This window comes from Poecilia formosa, unplaced genomic scaffold (assembly GCF_000485575.1).
Source record: "Poecilia formosa unplaced genomic scaffold, Poecilia_formosa-5.1.2 Scaffold357, whole genome shotgun sequence".
Lineage (NCBI taxonomy): Eukaryota > Metazoa > Chordata > Actinopteri > Cyprinodontiformes > Poeciliidae > Poecilia > Poecilia formosa.
Window position 1 is genome coordinate 324,441 of NW_006800296.1, and position 24,314 is coordinate 348,754.

General features: G+C 37.4%; 1 protein-coding gene across 10 annotated transcripts in view; it reads left to right on the forward strand.

Annotated features, from left to right (window-relative positions):
• Positions 1-2,676: 2,676 nt before the first annotated feature.
• Positions 2,677-24,314, forward strand: part of mark2b (MAP/microtubule affinity-regulating kinase 2b) — a 61,781-nt gene continuing 40,143 nt past the window's right edge. For 3 of the 10 annotated variants that reach the window (XM_007574591.2, XM_007574592.2, XM_007574588.2), the window contains exon 1: positions 2,678-3,905. In XM_007574591.2, the coding sequence (XP_007574653.1) occupies positions 3,855-3,905 (51 nt within the window). In that variant the 5' untranslated portion in view covers positions 2,678-3,854. Of the gene's footprint in view, positions 3,906-24,314 lie in introns of all 10 variants that reach the window. The other 7 variants (XM_007574585.2, XM_007574590.2, XM_007574593.2 and 4 more) reach the window with 5 other exon arrangements.

Sequence of the window (24,314 nt, forward strand, 5' to 3'; positions counted from 1 at the left end):
TTCCCCATGAAGCACAATGACTATTTTCTCAATGCATTTTATCATCTCTTAGTTATAAATTTGTTGCAATTAGTTTACCTTTGTTCCTTTATTATCTGTGAAGTACTTTGAACTTCGGTGTAAAGGAATGACACAACACAGTAAAACATCCTTGCCTTACATGCTTCTTTAAATATTTCATTATGTCAACTGTGTTGAGATTGTTTATTAATTTATTTTGTTTTGTTTGATGGAAACAATTCAGACAACTATTTTACTCAGATTGTATTCAGCAGTTTTTATATATTAGGATTTCTGAGGCTGCAGTTTTTATATTAGCAAAACTACTACAAAAGTAAAATTTCACCAGCATTGAATCATAAGCTGCCAAGATTTGTGAAACATGAAACTTTGTCATAAACCAGAGCAACAGCAATATTAATATACACAATGGAAGTATTTTATAATGGAATAAATATGTTTTGTGTTCATGCTTACAAGCTAGCATTAGCATCACAGTAGATGCTACAGTAGCTAGTAGGAACTTCGAAATGTGTCAATTTAAGCTTCCAAGAACCTTAGCTTTTTGCCATGATCCAACCATTTAGGCAGATAATTATTGTGAGGATTTTCAGTAGTTTCTAATATTGTTGTCACTCAGGAAGTAGTTTCAAAATTAGCAAGTAATAGTCACAGTGAAAAATGTTTATCTATTAATGACGCATAACGTGTGATGCCAGTTTTTGTGAAATATGAAACTCTGCATTCAACTAAAGCTACAGCAGAATGTCAACAGACATGTGAGAAGGTCAAAATGCTTTGCATCATAAAATACAGTAAAACTGTGTACCTCAGTAACTCAGTTCATTAGCGATAGATAGTCCAGTGGAAAAGCTGCAATGCTCCACAAAACATTTTACATCTGTCACATTGGTGTATAATTTGCAAACACAAACATTACCTATGTCTTTTTCTAAATTGGGGAAAACTAAATGTGCAAAAGATGAAAGAAAACAGGGATGAGATATTACAGAAGAACCCTAACTGAATATTTCTACTTTATGAAATACAGTTAGGAATTTGCCAGTACAGTTGTAAAAACAATTACTTTAAGTTTGTTTAATAATCAATTTGCATTAGTTGGAAAGTCAACAGTTACTGTAAAAAGATATATATATGCATATGTCCTTATTAAATAATTTTCTCAGAAAACAAAATAGATATGTTTTGCTAACATAATCAATTATGTCTACACTTCAGATTAAATGGGCTAATTTTAGTAGTATAAAATAGATTCTGACAATGTTAGAGCCCATATCAACCGTATGGTTGTTTTTAATAATTCATGTTTCATAAGCGTACTTCTTGAATCACCATAATAAAGAAGTGTAATGCAGAATAATAAAGACAGCTATAATATTTATGATGTGTAATGCATATATTTTGCAAATCTTGTATTTATTTAAATTGTTACTCACAGTAAGAATGAAGTTAAATTATTTTTTCTTATCTCGAACAGCTTTTAAAAGTCTAATGCACTCCTCTGAGGACATCTGTACCAGCACCTGCTGTTTTCCAACATAAAGGAATTGCGGTCAAACAAATGTGCTGCTAGTGACCGAGCCAGCGTATTCAGCCAAATCTTTATCATGACTTATGGGAGGGAAAAAACATTTTCCCCCTTTTTAATATAAAGCGCACATTTATTTCCAGCATAAGAACTAATATTTGCTGCACTGCACATATATAATTATTTCTGAACATTACAATATGTTTTTTACATTAAATATGACTTAAAGATTGTCTCCTCAATCATGTAGAGTTTATTTGTATTATAGATTTAAATAAGCTAAATATTACTAATAAGCTTCACGCTTTAGCCATAAAAGTTAATAATGTACCAGATATGGACAATAAAGGTAAAAGAATGATTAAATACAAACAGTAAAATTTATTAAGGAGCATGCTTTGAGAGGTAAATGAGTCCATAGAACTGGAGTAAATACAATGCAAAAGTTCACTTTTATTATTGTCTGTTTTCATCTAGATCTGATCCAAAATCAATCACCAAAACATGAACAAACCACAACCAACTCATGTTTTCATCAGAATCTGATAACTGAAAGATTACGATAAGTTAGTGGGTCTTTGATTTTTTTTTTTAATACAAAAATTGAAATGTAAATAGATACGTTTTTTTTTAAACAGTGAAGGGGCAGAGCAGATTACACTTCTTGAGGAAGCTTAGATGTAAATATTTTCTACTATCATTTGTTGTGGGGTAGTAGCATAAGTAAGTGACCTAAAAGGCTCAACAACATGATTAAGAAGGATAGTTCTGTCCTGGAAAATCTGAAGATGATAGCACATAAAATCAAGAAAATTATCGACAACCCTGAGCATCCTCTTCCCGAGACCATCGTACAAAAACTGTGTCTTCAGTCAGAGGCTTCCTCAGATATGTTGTATTACAGACTGCTACATGATACCATTTCTCCTCATAACCATCAGCATCGATTCCTTGAAGAATATTGGACAGCATGAGTTACAAAAACATTAACTTCCCTTTGGAATCAATAAAGTATTTTTGAATTGAGATGAGGCGTCTGAGTCGGATCCCGGAAAGTAGTCGGAATTCCCATCTCCGGGCGGTCAGTCGCTCAGCAGTGAAAATTCGGAAAAAATCGAGCAAAGCCGAACACATAACTCCCTCCCTCTTAGTCGTGGTGCAAGCAGCCATGTTGCTGTTATTGGCTTGTTCCGGTATCAGGGCAGGATAGACCGCATTCGGGGCGCAGCTCCTCGCCTTTCTACCCCCCTCCTCCTGCCGCCCGTAACACACACACACCTCCTAAAGAAGAAAGCCCCACTTTGCCCTATAATGGATTCAACAACTTGATGATTCCTCCTCCTTCAGTCGGCGCACCGACAGGACGAGCTGCTGCTGCTATATCGCCACACTGCAGTGCAGCACTCGGTGAGCGACCTTATTCCAATCACGCAACGCGAGAAAGAGAAATCGCCGGTAATTTGCGTGGATTTGGGAGTTTTTTTTCTTTTCTTTTTTTTTGCGGGTCGCCCTTTTGGCAGTCAGCGCCACTGCGGTCTGTCGCTGGGTGATAGAAGCTAACTAGCTAAGCCTTGCTTTGAAAGAGACGTTGAAATAGCGATTTTGGCTAACAGTTAGCCAACGCAACAGACTCTTTTCGGAGTTTCTCACCTGCAATGTCTCTATTTTGCAAAGTTTTACCTTTCCTGTCTCCTTCCAGGGATCTTCTGAGTGGAATATTTTGACTTTGTCCTGTCAGAGTCGGGAATAACTTTTGGCCTGAAAGTTTTTGGACCTCGGACCTGATCTCGAAGCTTAAAAGAAACATCTGTTGGCACAAGAGGATCGCTGAAACGCCGTCGAGGAGTATTGTGGAGTTAGCTTTGGATGAAAACAAAATTTTTCATGAAGAATTAAGTTGCCTTGTCCCCATTTAGCTCAACCGTTGCTCAACTTTTTCCTCCCAAGCTAGCACAACACGCTAGCTGTCCCAGAAACCGTACCCATTCTGCAAACTCCTCTGCTTTCCATTTATAAATGCTTATTTGGACCTGAATGCTGTTAAAGCCAAACAGCAAAGCTGAGGGGGGAAACACGAGCTTTTTCGCACGGTTGTTGCCCGTTGACAAACATGGGACGCGCAACAGCTACAAGCTAGTCGCTAGCTCGCAGGCTAACTCTCCTAACTAGCCGCTGATGTGGGATTCAACTTGTTGATTCAACGGGGGACATCTGTTGGAAGTTTCCCTCCACCATTAGCTACAAGGGGTTTTAAATGATCAACAGACGCTGATCGATCGGCCTTTCTTAACGGTTTTCTCTCGAAATGTCAACAAGGCCCTCACAGGGGCAAGTCATTGAGATTTCAACAGGACAGGTAAGACGACTCTCCCGAATAGTGTCATAAATGACTAATTTCTCAGTCCTTTTGCTCTGCCTTTGTTGTCGTTTGCCACACAAGAGTGATTCACCAGCGTGCCTACGCAATTATGCTGGATTTCCCACTCCTTGCAGTAGGGCAGAGCAAATTTAGGTATCTGTTTAGTCTGTGTTTCCAGGCAGGTCTTCCTTTTTGACTTTCTGCCACCTCAACCTGGAATTGTCTATGTTGGAACTTAAGACAGTTTAACATGATTGTTAATGTATTTGTCATTGCAAATGACCAGAAACGCATAGCATAGGTAGGTTGGCAAAAAGTAGTCAAAGAATCCATTTGAAATGGTGAATAAAATTAGTGTTGTAAGAAATAACATTGGAGTTTGGGGCAATTTATCTCCCAAATGTTTAAGCTAAAACCAAAGCCGTATGACTTAACATTGACTGGAATAACCTTGAATGAACATACGTTATTGATAATAAAATTCCCTTTATTTAAAACAACTTGATAACTTGCGTTATAAGTAGAGGTGACCCGATAAATCAACAAAGATTTCCTTAAATTTGGTTGAGCGATGACGTCTACTGATGCTACATTACCATTTGCAAAGGTCTATAAATCATCTGCTGTTCCCTTTAGTAACTTTGCTGCTACATTTAGCGACTTTTTCGACAAAAAAAAGGAATTATTGACCAAAATCGAAATCGTCAGGGTTTTTAAAGATCGTTGATCGGGTATACAACTGCAACCGGTGCACAGCGATGTTACCTTCATTAATGCAATGATTGCAACGCTTTTGGTTTCCAACTATGTTTTTACTAAATTTAGTTATTACTAAGCTGCAATACTGACCTTTTCTTTCACTTTAAGAAAAACTACAATAAAAATAGTCTTTATTGTCCCACAGTGGAGAAATTTAGGCGTAATAGCGGCACGAAAATATGTTACGTTCACACAGTCGCCATCTTTCTGACCATAAATGTTTGGCAACAACTATATTAGTTTAATAAGCAGATAAATGTTGCTGAGCACTGCCTGTCTTCTGGCTGAAAGGAAGCTACAAAGCGTCTCTTGTCATTCATAGAAGGGCTCATCCATCTGGAAGTATTTGTGGACTAAAAAAACACAAACAGTCATGGTGTGAAAGCTAAAGGAGTGCCGTTCGTCACTCCTACTGAGGCAATGACGTTAGTTACAGCCTGTCTGGATGCTAGCTGGCTAGCGTAGCAGAAAACCTGAATAATGAACCAGCCAATATGACTCTACAAAGAGCAAAAGGACTGAAAGGTGTAATATTCTGCATAATTAGAGCTTTAGAAGTACATGTAGATTTAGTGGATGGTGTTCTTTTTGTGTTTTTCTTCTTATGTACCAAACTAGCAGCAAATAAATGGGTAGCAATAAGAAATGTTAAAAAGATCATGTTTCTTCTGGAGCAGATGTGGTATTCGTTGCCCACATTAGCTTATGTTTTGAATTGTTATCTTTAATCTTTTGTGGTTCCTATGTGGGGCACGTCTTGGTGTGGAAACAATCATTTGAATTTGGTGAAACGTGCGTTCTTGTAGAGGGGAAATAAAGGCCAGAACATTGCCTTTTAGATACACAGAGGCTCTCATTTGCCATTCAAAACGGTAATACGTCGGTGAAGTAGCTTCACACTGAAGAAATCAGTTCGCGTATTGTTTGCACAGGGCTGTGTTGACTCAGGAAAACTAAATATTTCCCAGCAGGAAGTACTTGTTTGTTGTGATGGTGGATCATTAACAATAGGAAGAAGCTTTGTGCAAACACAAACTTCCAATTAAACTTCAGTTCCTATCTACTACACATACTCAGTTTTGTTTAAAATCTACCAAAAGGTTTCGTCGTGTTGGATTTCAAGTGACGCCTTGAGGTTGGGGAGAGGCACAACCGTCATTATGGCTTATACAGGTGCAGGAAGTGATTATAAACACTGCAACAACACACATCACCATGTGATGTCAAACAATGCTCCATTATCTCTTCTTAAGCTAAGAGGTTCCTAAATACACTGGAATAATCACTTGGTGCTTTGCAAAGGATTTGAGCAATGGGAAACAAATTGTTTTGTTGGAAGAATAAAGGTCTGTTAAGCTGTGCACCTAAAATACTTTGAGTTGTCATTTGTTGTGAATGGGCATTATATAAAGAAATCACATTGATTAGGACGTTTCATGGTTTTACGGTTATTAATTTAACTCTGAGTGACTTTAAAAACATCTGCTGAGAGATTACAGTGAACTTTATTTTTGTGGAAATTTCTGGTAGAAAAACAATAACACAAATGAATCTTTTTAGTTTTCTACTGAAAAGCAGAGCTCAGGTGTGTGGGCTCTTATCAGCCAATAGGAAGGCTTCTTGGTGGCGGACAATTCAGGTTTTTGCTCCGTGTAAAAACACCAGGCTGCTGTCAGACGTTATCTGTTGATACCGTGATCTCACTCCATGAGTCAACCTGAGTGTGTTGGCACATTAAACAGCACAGATCATTACCTCCGGTGTTCTGTAAAAGGAAAAGCATGTTGACCACATGTAGGTGAGGGTACAACCGCACGCACTCCGAGAGATACGCACCTCCGTATTTAGCTGCGTCGCTATCGGGGCATGAAGCCAGAATAGAGCGGCTAGCTTAAAAATGATTGAGCTGTATTGTTTCAGAGAGGATGTGATGTGATGGTAGGAAACAAATGTGTTCAAGTTTTTATGCCTGAACAGTTGGGAAGCACATCAATACCAATAATCTACCAAAAGATTTACACTTTTTAGGTGAATTAAAGCTCCAACCTGTTGGTATCAATTGATTTATGAACTGAAAAATGGAGGATTATGTTTCTTCATCATTAAAAAAAAAAAATCAAATATTTTACTGCTGTTTTATGTAACAAGCTTTCAAAAAAACTCACACTCATTTTTATTTCATTTAAGAAAACATTATTTATGTTTATGAAAGATAATGTGGCATTGCATGTAAATCTAAAGATCTTTCAGATATCTTGTAAATTATTTAAAAACAACAATGTGTTGTTAGTCATTTTGATAAATCTTTTAAGTATATTAAATCAAAACTCTCTTTGAAAATTAGCTGCATTTCCATAACATTTTCTCTGCTTTTCCACAAAATAATTTTAATCGATATATAAGCCTTACGTAAGATTTTTGGGGCTTTAAAAACTGTCGTATATCTTGAATCAAGTGAGAAATCCTTTTATAGTCTCAATAAACCTTTGGAGCGTACTTGGGAAGAAGTTTATCTTATTTTTTATTGTCTATATTCAGTAACGGTAGCTGAATCTTTTCGGTTTAATGTTTAAACATTACGATACATTTCCTTAACTTGTTTCCGACAGCTGTATGTTCAAACTGAACCTTGTATTGTTTTGGCATGACAGTTTTATAGATTAGTACTACTTCAATGTGCTTTTTTGGTAAATCCAGTAAATTGTATTAAACATTATTTAGGGTTACTGGTCACTAAATCTTTACTTATATATATATATATATCTATATCTAGATATATATAATTTTAAAAATGATATAAATTTTTTAAGATTAAAAAATATGTAAATAAATATTAAATGAAAACTAATTTTAAAATAAATTTAAATAAAATTTCTATAAAAAGATTAAATATTTTAAAAATTCCAAATAAACAAAAAAATAAGATTTTTGTAAGATGTAAAAATGTGTATTTTTTTTTGTTTCCTCAAGGAAATCTTAAAAACAAAAACTACTCTTAATGTCCACCTCTCTGGTGCTCAGCATCTTTTCCTTTCAGGCCTGACGAAGAGCTGACTAAACTAAAATAGAAATATTCATGAAGCTGTGCATTAAATATCTGTCTTGATGCTAAATGCCAGTGCTTTAACAGACGGATGAGGCCATTAATGTTGCATTTTTCTCGTCTGTACCAAGCGAGAGCGGTTACTGGCCGGATGAAGGCAGATAACCGTCCATCTAGAATAGCTCCAACCTCTCATTATGACAAGGAGAGCATTACATTTAGCTCTCCTCTATGCCTCTCACTGGCACACAGCAATTTCTCCTCCAAAGTGGAGTTTCATAAATGATATGACGATAAGGAAGAGGGGAAGGAGGAGGATATGTTTCCTGTAGCGGTCGGAAACCCCGTCCCCCTCATTCCTCGAACCATGTGATGTGCATTCGATTGAAGTCATTTATTCATTAGCCCGATCACATCTAATCTGAATTTTTCCATTCAGGAGACAAAAGGGTTTTGATCATTGCCAGTCCTTAACAGAGTTGCTGGGTGAAAGGTCACCGATGTGCATTCCCCTCACAAACGGTTCTGTTTGGAAAGCTACAGATGCAGGACCAAATGGCAGCGAATGTCCACCGTACTCCAAACTGAGGTGGGAGTAAACGTAACCTGTGAGGACGTCCCGGTCCGGCTCGGGCGTATCGTCAGAGAAGTGCCTTGTGACATGTGTTTAGCGGTGTTAAATGGCAGATATGTTAAGTGGCTCGTTATGCAAGGCTAAGACCGGCAGTCGGTTTGAGGAACTTGTTGAAAAGTGCATGACACGCAGGCGACTTGTTTTCAAACGCAAAGCTGTAGCTGTTTTTACTTTACTTACTTCAGCACCAAAGAGTGTTTCTTGGTGTAAAATGTCTCCAGAATGTTGTTGCTTGTCCGCTTCCTTGCGAATGACCCACTGATTTCCTATTTTACAGTGAAGTCTTCGTCAAACCGTGTCTTTTGACACACATACAAGCTAGAAATACAGGTCGGTCCAATTCGTTCTGTCCTTTTGTCATTGTTGGGAAGTGGCTGAACAGACTGGATCCTTCTGTTGTTGAGCTTTAATGAAGGCGAGGCTTTCAAGCTTTACTGCATTTGTTTTTTTTAAATCAAGTGTTTATTGAAGATTCAAAGGAAATTAAACTAAAATACTCTGCTGTTTTACTATGAGCAGAATGTTAAAGTTATGTACAAATTATAATCTTTTAAGAGAAATAATCTTCCAGTAGAACCAATGTTTTAATAATCATTTATTTACTTAAATCAAGCTCCTAGAGCTTTATGAAATATTCATTAGAAGCTAGTTTTGTCTTATCTCAAATTTACTAAGTTTTATGACCTAGAAACTAGACGGAAAATACTTGTAAGATTTTATTTTTGCAGTGTTTGTCTGAGTCTGTAGTTAAACTGGGAGAGGAGCAGAAGAAAGGGAACAGGAACCCGTTTCTTTTTCTTAAGCTTTCTTCAACCGAAAAACTTGTGCTGCTCACTGCCAGGCAGGTGGCTGCAATATTACCCTTTAAAAACTTGACTGTTCGGATATTTATCTGCTTAGAAAAATTGTCTGTAAGGATAGAAAATAAATGTGATAGCTGGAAATAAAACATTATAAATTAGACTAACTCATCACTGACCTTCTCTGTTTGACAGCCTTCTTCTAGCTACCTTAGTTAATAAATAATTAGCAATAGTAGAATGATAAAAAGGCCTTGGAAGCTAATGCAAAGTTCAAAAGTGAGCTGAAAAATCCTTTATTTCTCCCTCAATGGAAAACATTCAGTTAATCAGTAGCGACTAACAAATAGAAAGCATTCAGATACAGCTAGAATTGATTGGAAATAAAATTAAGATATTATGGTGGCATGTTAGGGCCATTGTAGATCTTTTTTTTTAAAGAGGAGTACATTTCTGCAAAGAAATTAGAAATTATGAGATTAATCTCAGGAATTTTCTAGGGAGGAAAAAGTTCACAATTTCAGTGATTTTTCTAGCAAATTTTAAACTTTTCAGACTCGGACGTTTCCTCGTTATTTCGAGAAAATGTTTTGATCTTAATTTCTGAGTATTTTGGCAGAAATGTACTCTTCCTTTTGTTTCTATGTCCAATTTCCCCTAATTCTCCATCTTAAGACGACATAATAATTTCAAATTTACGAAGTGAAAACTTTTCTATTCTATTCTATTTTCTATTTCTTTTCTTTTTTCCCCAAGTCAGTGTATCAAAATAACAATAAATAATAATATAACTGTAACCACCAAGATGTTAAATTATCTTTAGTACCAGTGAGGAAACTGGTGGATTGATTGATTGATTTATTTATTTTTAAAATAAAGGCACATAAATCAAACTTTGTACATTTTGTCTCACATTTACACGTAAATATTATGAAACTGGCATTTTTGCTGAAGGTCGTTGTACTGCGAGAGTCTCACACCAGCCCATGCCTAATTTAGGAACAACAATAACACCCCGTATGACTGTGTACCTTAACCGCCAGACACCAAGTTCACAAACATGACCTGCTTTTTTCTCTCCCTCTGTGTTTGACATCATTCACATGCTTTCACATCAGCATGTAGGATACCAGTGATTATCTATAAGGGCTATAGGAATCATTTGAATATTACTTATCTTGGTTTATGATAGCTAAATTTATAAAAACTCTTGATTTCTTATATATATGTTTCAATAAGTGATGTCAAAACGTCAGAATATTTGGCTCACATTTTATACATGCTCGAAAGATGAAAATTATTTTAAAATAAGTACATTTATGGGCAATTTTTATCTCATTCATTTTTATTTACATAAAGGTTTGCTATGTAGGTTTTTCCCCAGATATTTTGTGATATGGGGTGCAAATATGTCCAACAATAACTTCACATGCAGGGATTTTTCTAGTGAGGCCTTTTGCTACTTATCACAAAGACTGTTTGTATTTTATGAACGTTTCATAAGATAACATGGAAGTGAGCGTATTTTATAACTATAACCCGAAGCTGCGCAGTTATATCAGATTTTTATGTTGGCAGTTGGCCTGTTTTTGAACAGGAACTGGCCTGAAATCAGATACCTGTCTGCTGCCTTTGGTTAATATTTTCAGCAGTACATGCCCTGTATTATCGAGACTTGTTCTTGCAGGGAAGTCGTATAATGTTGCACATGTTTAGCCACTTCAGTATCACACACTCTGACTTATTTTACTGGTATATGTGGCACCGCTGGCACGTCGTCATGCTCGGGACCAGACTGTGGTTTTCATTGTGGTTTTTAGGGTTTGTGTGTTTATGAAAACAGCAGACAGTTTAGGTCTGATGCCAGAATGATTAGTAATGCATATTATTTTAATTTTGCACCAGTCTTCAGCAGCATTTGCGGTTCAGTATTCACAGATTTACCTATTTGAGGATTTTTCTGTGGAACATAACTCAGCATTACTCACAGAAAATTTTAATCTGCCTATTTCCAGATTATTTTTCGCAAAGCATATCAACTTGCTACTTGACACGCTATTAATTGATGTGAATAATTTTCGTTGAGCATAGATGAGGGGGACTATTGATTGACGTTAGGATCTGTGTTAGCACTAAGATGGTTTCCACTGCGCTTATTGATGCCTATTGAGGCATTTTTAGTGTTTTGAATACTAAAATAGGTCGCTGTAGGCGTTTTTAGAGTTGAGTATTCAACTGCATGGATGTATAGAACTACATATTATGTTATACATTGATTTTACTTTTTGTTACGTTGGAGGGCAAATAGCAGAAGGTTTCGCCTGAAATTTTGTTCATATCCTGTTGCATTTTGTTACTGTACAGCCACAAACTGTAATTAAATAAATCTGGATTGTGGTAGTTGGATATTGGTGATATTACACAGTGATAATAATATTTTTTAAATCAAATAAAAAACCTCCTTGAGGTCTGCAATCTCTTTTTGACAATGGATCTGACAAGATAGCAGCACCGGTTATAAGTACCAACATTTACATTCAACCAGATAAATGTATTTTAGTTTTAAAAGCATCAAATCATAAAGTAATAAACAGCTAATGAAAATATGACTATTAAAAGAAACGGTAGTTAAAATGATCTTCAAAGTTTTAGTTAAGAGTTGCTGGGTACCTGTGTGTTTATCCCTACTGATGATGTCATAGTAATATATTTAACACTCTCCTAACCCACATATGTTTTAGTAGAGAAGCCCTACGATCATTTTCCTTCAACTATCCTATAAAATTAGCAGGTCTGTGGTTGTAATGTGACAGAAGCTGAAAATGTTCAAGCATGGTGTGAGAATATTTTTTGACTATCGTTAAGTCTTTTGGTTTGACAGCTTTTTACGTAATCTTGTTTTTTTTTCTTCTTTCTGCCAAATCATCGGGAATTGTGTAAAGTATTTCTATGAAAACCCAAACAGTCTCTAATGTTGTTTATAGTCAGCATTTTTTAGACAGATCAGCAACATTTTCCCATAGTTTTGCTCCTTTGTTTAGGTTCTTCTTGTCCGATAAGGTTCAGCAGTGACGAAACCTTTTTAAACTTCATTAGGAAACTGTTTAATACTTGCTTCTAATGAGGTTAAATCAGATTGTGTTGTATTTATGTGGACTTTTAATGAATACGATTAGGAACACCTCCTGCTGTTTAAAAAATAAAATCCCTTTGCGTCGTCTGGAAACCCCTGTACCACCTGTGAGCTAGCATGGTGATCTATTCAGCCTCTGAATTAATTTAAGAGTGTTGTACCAACTTCACAGTTGTCTTGTTTCTCAGCTTTAGTTTGTGTTTTACTTTGACCTATTGAACCCGCCCCACTGTGGCTTGCAGATTAAAAACGCTGCTAAGCACCACAGCAACAAAAGACAAAGCAAACGCCGTGTTGGTAATTTGAGTGCAGCTGGGCACAAGTTCATGTTTTTCACCTGACACCTTTTGGGAGCTTGCAGTGAAACTCTATATACATGAGTTTCTGGATTTGTGAAATATATCACAAACAATTTTTTTTTGTCGTTAGGATTCATCTCTAAGCAATGTTGTGCGTTGATTTGCAAATTTTTTTCACTCCCAGAAAACAATAAATTGGGCCTTTAACCCAACAGACCTGTCACGAGCCAGATGAGATGAAAAGCAAAGCTAACTAGGGATTCTGCTTCAAGCACACAAAGGTCATTCACTTCGTCACACTCGCTCACTCACTCAAAGAGGAGTTACTTATTATTTCCCCCTCACACACTCCGTTAATTATTAATGAAATCGGAGCTTCGTTGTCGTCGTTGTCGTCGTAGGTTTGGGGTTCCTGGGAATCGGAGTGCTGCGGCGGCTTCAGTGCAGCTCCCAGCTGTTTGTTGGGCTGGATCTCAGGGAGCAGGGGTGAAACTGGCCTTTCTGGTTTGGCTGAGCCGTAGGTGCGGCACTCAACCGTAGATTTGAAAAGCTTGACGTCACACAGGAGGGGAAACGATGGGCTTTTCTCCAGGCTTCAGGTGAACTCTGTTCCCCTGCCCTGCCAGTTCAACGCAAGGTTTCCCTCATTATTATTACTGTTAACATGGATTTGCTGTTTCCAATTGTAGATTAGAACATTTAAAGAGATAGGAATAAAACATCATGGCAAATACTTAGATTTGTTTCAACATAAAAAAAAAGACATGAATAAATCAAATCTTAAGAATATTTTCCTAGTTATCACACAAGCCTCTACTGTGAACTAAAACGGTGGAGAATGAAAGCAGACAATTAATACCTGAGCAGTTCAAGCTCTGACATGTTAGGTTAGCTGATGGGGAAAAATGTCTGTTAGGGTAAAAGTGATCACCCATTCTTAAAAACATCGAGTCGCTGCTACCAAACCCTGAATGTTGAGTTCTGGTAAAGCTTTCGTAGCTCAATTTTCATCGACTTTAATCCAGAAAAATGCCTTTGAAAACACAGCTGATTAGCAGTTTGACTTCACACCCTTGTTTAGAGTCCATTAAAATGAGGCAGGAAAGGAGGATCTTCTCACAGGGACAGTCGCCTCTCGTTGGCCTCGATCAACCCGCAGGGCAGGTTTGTTGGCACGCCATGTACTAAAGCTTTAAAATAGTTATTTTTACTGTAGGAGTGTGAGCTCATACTGAAAAATAAAAAAGTCTGACCTCTTTCATGGATTGCCTTGATTTAGTTTGGCAAAATCCACTGGGGAATAAAATACTAAAATGTAACTAAAGCCTTTCATCTTACTGTTTTTTTATTCAGGGAAGCAGAGAAAATCTGGTTTGCCATCACAAATGTAAACGTGGAGTTTGCTTTTGAATTTTAAGATATAAAGATTTAGATTTCTGTGAAATAAAGGATGAACATGCATAAAAACAACTAACGCTCACTGTTAAACACGGATCTGTGATGCTGTGGGCCTGTTCATGTTGTTAAAATCAATTTTGCCGTCATAGGCTTTCATGGTTTCCCCCAGAAAACTTGGCCCAGTGTTTGGGTGCTGGGGCAGTCATTCATCCAGCGTCCTGTGATGTTTGTGAGTTAAAAAATGTTTAAAGTTGACAGAAAATTTGAAAACAGGACTTGTTAGTCATGTGTTATTGAAAAATTGGAAGATTAATACCTGAACATCAACTTTAAAGTCTTAAAAAATGCAAACATTTTTTAAAATACTTAAATAAAAACAATGCTTAGCCTGGCACAAGCAAAGCCTGGTGGCCCGCCAGGCTTATAACACACTTGGGGAAACCCTGAGCTTTGAAGTACCAGATGATTTTAATTCAATATCCAAAATATATGGTTAAACTGACGCCAAAACAGTTCACCAGAGGCTTTTTACGCATCGTTATCAAAGAAACGGATTTAAATTGTTATTTGTTCTTTATTACCAAGATAAAAACCCATTGAGAGTCCTGGTCAAGAGGCAGCAACAAATACAACACAAAAGATACACAGTTAAAATAAAATGTCAAGCTATTAAACAGGTGCATGTCATTGAATTAGCCCCATTAAGTTTTAGTTTAAATTTAAAATCACTAAATGAGAGGAATCCAGTCGATCTAAAAGTTTCTTGACAAGTTCCAAGAAGAAAACTTCTCCAGTCCAAATCCTCAATTCAGAGCAACAAAATGACACAAGCAGACTTGATGACGTAGCCATGGGTTTATCACACCTTCTGAAGGTTACAGTAGCATGTAGCGCTCCAGTCACTCAGCTCTCAGAACAAGGAAGTGCTGTGCTGTGTATCCCATCTATGACAGCAAGAGTGCAAACAGGAGTTGGTGGATTGATTTCTCTCACACACACACACCAAAGGGAGCTGGGGGGGCGAGTGTCCAGTCAGAGGGGGCACACACACTCTACGATCCCACACACACTGCATTCACAGCGAATTGAGACCCGGCGTGACACCATCTTGCTAAAATAAGGGGTCTCTCTCAAAATTACTTTGGGAGTTTGTTATACTGGCGTGGCTGTTGTACCTGGGCTGTATCAAGGCCTACGGGGGGGAGATTTCCTCCCACTTCCTTCACAGAAGGAGAGATTTATACACACGAACGACAGACTGATGCCGTCTTCTTCTAACATTAACTTGCATCACTTTTGAAAGTGGAAAAAATACCATTAAGTTTTTTTGTTTGTTTTTTGAGCCTCAGTTTATTATACTGAATGTGACTTATTAATTTATGTCACATTAAAGTGTGCATTATAAGTTACAAATTCAAATGACTGGTTAAAATTTTGTGCATCATCTGCAATTTTTAATAAACATTCAGTGTCAGTGGAAATCCTGTTAAAGTAGCTGGGAACAGGTCAGCATCTTGCCTGTGGATTTAAACAGTCTGGTTGTTAAGATGGGTGAGCGTTAATTCTTAAAACAAAAAACTGTTGTTTGAAGCACTAAAATTATGTCAGTATTTGAATAAATGTGATTTTTGGGATTATGTGAGCCTCACTTTTCTACACATTATCTGCATTTCAATCATAAGAATTCAACTACTACACTATAGTAATGTAGATTTTGGGGGGGAAAAAACTGTCCGTATGTAGTTAGCTTGACATGTTGAGAGCAAACTATCAGTGCCACATGTAATGCCATATAGTCAAACACTCTCTCCTTCACTTGGCTCAGGCACATAGAAAAATAAGTTGCAGCTCTCCTGAAACCTCTTTTTTTTTTTTCCTGCAAATGGACCTTCGTAGCTGAATGTTAACTACATCTTTTTGACTAAGATAAGTGGGAACCCATCCATTGACTTGTATTCCTGTGAGAAAGGGATAAAAAATAATCTGTAATTTTGTGGAAGATGACTGTCTTCAAGATGGTGCGGTGAATAAGTACATTATTATCCATATAAGAAGGAGCATACCTGGTTTGAAGGGTGTGACTTTGTATTAGAGAAGTTTTCTTTTATTTGACAGCACTAACATGATTTCCATGATTAAAAACAAATCAAGGAAACGGCTGATTCTTATCTATGTTTCAGACCTTGAAGGCTTTAACTACGTTTGAGATTCAGAATATCATATTTCCTTTAAGGCACTCCCCCTTTTTTTTTCTTTTTCTTTTACAGCATTATGGCAGAGCTGGAGTAAATGCAATTAGAAACTTAAACTAAAGTGCCAGCTAAAAATAGATTTATTGTAGTCCTTTTTTTTCTGTAAAATAAATTTGTATAAAAGAATTGCATTTACATACCTGTAGGGAGAAAACGTGCTCAGACACCTGGGTATTCTCCATTAGAAATACACTTCTGTATAAATTGACAAACAAAAAAAAATTTAAAAGTTGCTTAATTGCATTCAAAGCGGACAATAACAGCTTTAACTGAGCAACCGTTGTTTGTCTTTGACCTACTTAATAACTGGGATGTTTTTAAAGGTCTTGTTCCTCATATTCCATCAGCAGCTGTAAAAAAAAAAAAAACATGCATGTTTTACTATCGTCGTTTCAGTTTTACTATCCCTCTGTGGTTCAGAAGAACATTACTAATCATAATTATTGATCACAATTATGTGTATTTTTTATCCATTTACCTGGTCTGATTTTTATTTATATTAGTGCCTCCAACTGGTGGCTTCAGTCAGTTGCAAAGCAGGTGACGTAAAACTGTGAAGAATATGGTTTGGAAAATTTTGGGGATTTTGAAAGTCGTGTATTTTGTGTGGAAGTGTTTGAATATTTTTTATTCAAAGACTAAATGCTTGCATAAGAACAGCAGTCTGAATCCTTTTGATGAGGAAGTGGGGTAACAATTGAACGGCAATACAAACCAACATCAAGATAAGCAAGCGTGTATGTAGAGTGAATGTACAGAGTGGCATCGAACTAATTCTATTTTTTGCATGAGGCAGCAGCTTTTTCAGTGTTATCTGGGTAACTGAGACTGTTAGTGGTGGTTTTGTTTAGAGAAGTATCGTCTTCAGTAAAGTTGACCCTGTTTGTGTTTAGAATCTAATATTTATTTGAAAAATGTCACATTACTAGTTTCTCCACATAATGTTCCACCGAGTCATTTTATTATGGTCACTGCAAACTTTTTCCAGACCAGTGAATCTTCTGTAAAATGAAGGCAATGCAGTCGAGACGTTTTGTATGATTAAGCCCAATAGTTACGTGTGTTCAGCTACACTTTTATTTCAGTGGCGTTGCAGTAAATGTTTTGTACTTGCAGCTCTGCGTCTGATTTTTATGGACTGTATGAAAGAAGCTCCCAGGAATAATATCGAGGCCACGTGTAGCTGGTGCTACAGCAGTTCTTTTATCTCCGATTTTGGCTGAGGTGCTGCTTTTCCCCCTTTTTGTCTCCTCCTGTTTTTGGCTTTTAATTAGGACTTCTTATCTATCAGCCAGCACTTATTCATTTTGGAGTGGAGATCTGAGGAAATTTAATGACTGCTCTGTAGCAAAGAGGTGCCTTTTTAAATAGTGCTGTGTGGATGGAGAGTGTAATCACTGGAAGGCTCATCTTTACTGGTGTGTTGGGATTTCTGAGCCTGCTAGTGGAAGAAAATGACCCAATTTTTAAATTATGTTTTGTCATTAATCACAATGTTAATTTGGCAGAGCTTTTACAGAAATATATTCATTTGAACAGATTAAGATTCGCTTTTTAAATAACTTGTAAACCCCATAACTGTCAAATTTGCAGTATGGCAAAACCAGTTTGGGAGACATCTCTTGTAGTTTGCAGATAGATACTTTAAAAGGTAATGTTTTGGGATTTACTGGGATGCTACAGATAATTAACCTAAGTTTAAATCTAAAATTTTGTAGTTAGTTTAGCAGTAAACTTGACTTTTTGTTCTAGTAACACCTTCCTTTCCTAAGTCGGTTGGCCAGGAGAGAAATGCAGAGAAATATGACTTCACATTTACATTTTATTTACATTTCATAAAAAAGAAAGTTGCAGTCACTGTCGTCTTCAGAGTTTTTTGTGTCGCTTCCTTCAGTGGTTCTTGGTGCAGCGCCACCACAGGCAAGGAGGGGAACAAGTTTTTCAAAGGATTTGGATCATTTGACAAAGTGCGGTGTGAAAACAAACAGCAGCAGGTGAAAACATAACAAATGTTGCAACTTTGGTTCTCAATCAAACCGGGTCTACCAGACTATCAGGTCAGAAAATACCTTTTAATATAAGAATATAAGAGTAGATTAATCTGAAAGCGAAGATTTATTTTTTTTTCTCTCAGCCACGCCCTCAACAAGATGTGCTGTAGTTTGCACAGCCGATCTTTTTATTTTTTCAGACAAATTATAACCTTTTTTCTTGTGGATGCCTCTCAAAGCTGTACTGCAGGTTGTTCCCATTATGTTGAACTTCCACTTCACCTACTTACTTACCGACCAATAGTTGGCATTTTGTGACTCAAATTAGCATCTGGAAGAAAAAGCCTTGATTCGGACATCCCTATTAAGATGTTTTATTATTATTGCTCACCCTGAAGAGCTACAAGCCAGTGGTGGTTTGAAGCCGCTGTGGTATTAGTGGCTCTACGGAATTGACCAACTTCTGTTTTATTAGTCCTTATTTAACTTTCTAAAGCCCTCTGTTGTGCATCACATTTACTAACATGCTTTATGAGAGGGGGCTGTTTGTGCTTTTGTAATGTTTGAAATAATAAGCCCAGCGAGCACAGAAGTGCTGACTCTGAGCTTTGCAGCATCACAAAGCTATTATTATTTCATGCTCATTTTACTTCTCTTGCATATTGCATCTAGTAGGTTATGTAACGAGATTTGCTGAAATGTTTCCAGTAAAAAAAAAAAGAGAAAAAAAAAGACGTACTGAACTTGTAGCCAATGTGCAATAAAAGGGGGTAATGCAGGTGAGCACTCTGAATTTATAGGGGTTAATTATTTGAAGGCAGGGTAGATTGTTTCAAATTAATACTTGGTTGAGTTTCATTTACAGAAGTAGTTTGAATAAACAGTTTTTAATTGCAGCTAATGAGCTTCATTGGCTTGAAGTTTCTATGTTTCAATTGTTTGCAATTGTAAGGGTAATAATCGTGTAGCTACAATCCACATTTTAAGGTGCAGTCAGTTTCGCTTTTGTTTTTTTAGGCGAACGTCTCTTGCTGTTAAAATAAGGGCAGCACTTTGTTAAACTTCTGTGAAATTCCATCTGTTTGCATCAGAGTGAATTGGTTTCAAAGTCAGATAAGCAAAGGTCAGTGATAATGAGGCCCGAGTCGAAACATAACCAGTACCACCTTGGTGTTTCTTGACTTCCCCATTCGTGTGTGTATTTTGATCTTGTGCAAGTGCTTGTGTTGGCACTAAATGGTTTTCAGCTGCGAACAGCTCGCCAGTAACTGTGCTGGATCTGTGTTGGCGATGGGAGAGGGTTTTCAATCGTTGAGCAGGATGTAAACACTACGCTAATGGTTTCTCCACACGGTACACAACGGACATAAAAAGCCTGCACCCCATGCAATGTGCTTCCAATACAGTAGCTCATGTTTTCAGGTTTGAAGCAAAGGGCTTTGCTCTGTTGCACTCTAAGTGGCGGTCATTAAAGAAGTCTCTGAGATCTGTGACAAAAAGGAGAACAAAGACTTCGGCCGATGTGTGGAGGAGGTTTGTAGCTGCACTTCTTGGGTCTTTATTTGCTTGTGTGCAGTATCAAAGAGCTGATGGCGCTTGATTTAGCAGTAGCTTTGCTGTCAATCAGAAGTAATTTCACGTTGTCCAAAGTTTGATTGTAGTCAAAGAAGAAAATGTTAACATATGTGGTATCATGGTAAGTTTTTGTCAGCTTATCTTTGTATTTATTTGTGCCAGGAAGCGGAAATGGAAACAGTTTTAGGAAGACCACAAGAGGAGTAATTTGGAATGAGTTAGCATTTTGTAGATATGCCATTGAGAACACCTGCACCAAACTCATACTAATTTAGCATCACCAACATTGATTGACCTCTTTAGCCTTCAGTAGCTTCAAATACCATAATTTTAATTTTAAAAAGTGATGCATTTTGCTTTATGGGCAGAGTTTTGGGCTAGAAGATTCTGGAAATTTAACAAGATATGTAAACAAGAAGCAAAAACTTTGTTCTAGTCTTTCTGACAAAAAACAAAACAGAAAAGGTTCCCAGTTCATTTGTTGGAAACCTGCTGGGAATGTGACCTGGCATTTGTTGTTGTTATGACTCGACTTAATGGTTAATGGTTGCTTAATGGTGGTTCCGTTTTGAGTGTAAATTTGTATTCATATTCACCACCAAACTGTCACCAAGTTATCCTTCTATACACCACCTCAGCACTTGCTAACACCAGGTTAGGCCTCCCTTTTGCCTTCAGACCTGCTCCAATTCGCCTTTGCACAGATTTAATAAGCTGTCGAAACACTCCCAAGAGTTTTTGGGTCCATATTGACATGCTGGCGTCATAAAGCTGTTCAGATTTGAACATGAAATGAATCTCCTGTTCCACTGAGTCCTAAAGGTGCTCTGTTAAATTAAGATCTGTTGACTGTGGAAGCCATTGGACTACACTGAACTACTCAGACACGTTCAAGAAGCAGCCTTTAGAAAATGGTCAACAGCAATACTTGGGCATATTCATTGCTTATTACCTGAATACTCACCAAATCTTTATGTGCGCCGGTGTTTCAGCCTCATGTTTTGGTCTCAGCGGACAGGAGCAGCAACCACTTTTTTGCTGCTATAGTCCATCTGCTTAAAGGTTTGATGTGCTGTGCATTGAGAGACGGTATTCCTCATACCTTGGTTGCATCAAATGGCGGTGCTAGAGAATGTTATGCGTGGAAAGTCCAAGTAAAATACACAGACTGTCTTGTCTAGCAGTGACTGAAAATGACTGAAATCCTCTTCAGTAAGTCGTCTTTGCAGCGTCTAGAGGCCTAAGTGCATTGAGTTGCTGCCAGGTGTCTGGCTGGTTTTCTATTTGTGCTAACAGTTGTTTGCATAATGAAGTGGCTGGTGAGTGTAGATGGTGAATGTTAACAGACCATAAAACGGTGAATTTAGTATGTTGACTTCAGTAATAAACCGGCATCTAAAGGCAGAGATTCGGACTGAAGCTGCTTCTGAGACTCGAGACTTGAACTTAAAGTTTAGGACTATAGTCGCGTGACATTTCAGATTCTTCAAAATAAAAGCACTTCCTCTTAGATTTGTTGACAGTAATGTTGGCTACCTTTATTTCCGCTAGGCAAATATTACCTCTTACTTTCACAATGTAAGGTTTTAAATAACAATAGGGGAAATATTTGATAAGTTCTGTCATTAAACATGGGTTTTGATTGAGGGACGACTTGTAGACACTTCATTCTGAAAGTCTCTAACACATCAAATCAAACCTATGCCACAAAATGTCTTTCCTTTTTTTCCTGGGTTGTAGTTCCCTGCTGGTACTCCTGAGTTAAACTTAACATCAGAGTAATATGAGAATTAAACAATGATTTCACTTATTGTCCTCCGACACGTCTATAATTATACCCATGGCGAGAGGTGGCTATCAGCTTGTATTCCTGGCTGTGTGTGTGTGTGTTAGTAAGGAGGGTTGGCTCGGCCTGCAGCTGCCCAAAAATGAAGGAAGAATCAGAAGGCAAAAATAGTCCGACATGAAAGAGGATAGGAGAGCAGGAAGACTAAAGAGCAGTTTATAGTCTCTCATATCTGGTTTGCAAGACACTCTATCCAATCGTGCCAGAAATCTAAAAGCTTTATAGTTGTCAGGGTTGATCATTCTTAAAGGCCGAGTGAAAAGGCGAATGTATCGGAGATGAGGGAGACGTAATCTTAAAAATTGAAGGATGTTTTATTGAGAGGCAGTTTTCTACTTGGTTGTTCACATTAAAAGTGCCTCCACTGTTGTGGCAATAGTAAAAGTCTACAATTTCAATCTTGACATTTGCTAAAGTTTACCGTTTTTATAAGTAAAGTAATTTAGTGAAAGCTGATGAGATTCTCAGTGTCATGACATTGTGTAAAAATACCCCATATTCCTGTTTTTATTCAAAACAAAGCACAAATTTCAACAATCATTATTACAGCTGTAGCGTTAACTAGATTTATTTTTATCTTAACACACATGTAAGCACGTAAATAATTACGTATACAAATCACAGCTAACAGTAGTTTTTAAGAGTCTGCGGTGCAGAATAGTATAGCTTTTTACAGTTTTGCTCTTTGGGGATTGTAATAAAATACCATTAACCTAATTAGTTGGGCTATCTGCTCAGATAGTTAACCTGCAGCTGCTTCAGATGTGTCATAACTGTAGTTTTAAAGCTGACAAATTAGTCCTTTTTTTTTTTTTACATCAGGTAAAAAACACATTACCCTCTCCATAGGTCACTAACCAGCAACGGATAGCAACAGGTTGGGGACGGGCAGTACTGTGAAACTTTAGGGCTTCCTCCGGTATCTCATTCAAAGCACCCTAAAATTTAGGAATGGCATGATGGGGAAAAAAATTGAGCAACTTTTTAAAAGCTTTGCCTGTTGTTTTGATATTTTTCTTTAGAACTATAATACAAAAGATATGAGCAGCATTTTAATTAGTTTTTTTTTTCTCTCTCTCTAACCTTCCTGCCCGGAGCGGTCATTATTAATGTTTGGAGCAGCAGAGACGACATTACATATAGTGTGGGAGAAAGGACTCGTGATGAAACAGGTTTTACATATTATGTAAAGGAAATTTAAAGTCATGTAATTTGACATCTTTTATTAGTAATCAGCTTGACTAGCATTAAGCTGTTTGTACCCTGTAGAGAATGTTGATTCTTATCTTAACTTTTAACCTTCCAAACCATTGACATGGTTCACTTAACAAACTCACTAGTACATTATCACAAAGTTGTTGTAAAATGTTCAGCCTTCCTGGTATCTGCTGAAAGTCTTGTTCTCTCTAGCAGCCTAAGCAATCTGGAGAGATGTGGAAAAAATGTATTTCCTTTTGAATTACACTCTCTCTGAGCCTTTATTTTTATACACGACAGTAATGCTCAGAATGGATAGTCTTCTTCTAATAACTTCCACACTGAAGGTTGTTTTCAGCGTGGCCTGGAAGCACTGGAACAAATTCAGATTTTTGAGGGGTTTTTTTTGTTTGTTTTTTTAAAATAAAGGTTCTCTATTACTTTCATGTTAGTTCCCAGCTCCTCCTCTGCCTGCTGCAGCACTTTCACGGCACGTGGGAGCACTTTAAAAGTTTGCGTGGTAGCCTGTTGGGCTGTTGTCAGTCTTTTAGCTTCTCCATGCAGTATTGACAGCTTTTCCATTTAGCTTTCCCGTCAAGGATTGACAGGATTTAACAGGGCATTAAAATGTTGTGGCTCATTGTTTTGAAAACGTTTTACCTACAGATATTTTGTCAAGAATAAAATATGAGCTGCTGATGCTGTTTGAGTCAGCAGAACTTGAGTAAAATCAATGTGGAGAGGAGTTGGTCACAAACGGTTAGAGTCCTGAAACATGAGGGCAGAAGTCGATCGTCAAATTGACTCCGAATGCTCCGTTTGCTTCTTATTGTCTTTAATGGCGCTTATATAGGACAGTTGGTCTCACCCACATAGTCCAAAAATAAAAATCATTGGCCTCATCCCTCCCACAAGACGACATAAGGGCCTTTTTGCCTTGTCCTCTGGGTTTAGAGTAACTGTCATTTGTTTTTAAATCCTTGTTCCCCTTCTTTTGTTAATGCTTAATCTGGCCTATTACATTTTATTCAAGTCTGCGCTGTCAGCATGAGGAAGCTTGTGGGGGGGAGGCAGAGATGCAGCCATTAGATTATACCATCTGGAGCTAAAAAGCCCACACTAAGCCGGTGGAGTAATCAGGAAGCTTCTCGTTTCCCATGACTTGACGGCAGGGGAATAAAAATGTGGAGTCTCTGTAATTTGCAGCTTTAATTTCCTTCTGTGTGTCAAGTTTGCGTCAGGACTGAAGAATTACCGGCTGCGTTTCTTGTGTAGATGTCATTGGCCGCCATGTTTGCTGCTGATAGCAAACTTCAGAGAGGTGTGTTCACTTTCTGCCTCTGTGTACGGCAACACACGTCAGTCTTGTTAGACGTTTGTGTGCACAACAGCGTATTCTAGTTTCAGTGCGCTGTCGCTGTTTGTTTCATAGCCTGTGTGTGTGTGTGTGTGTGTGTGTGTGTGTGTGTGTGTGTGTGT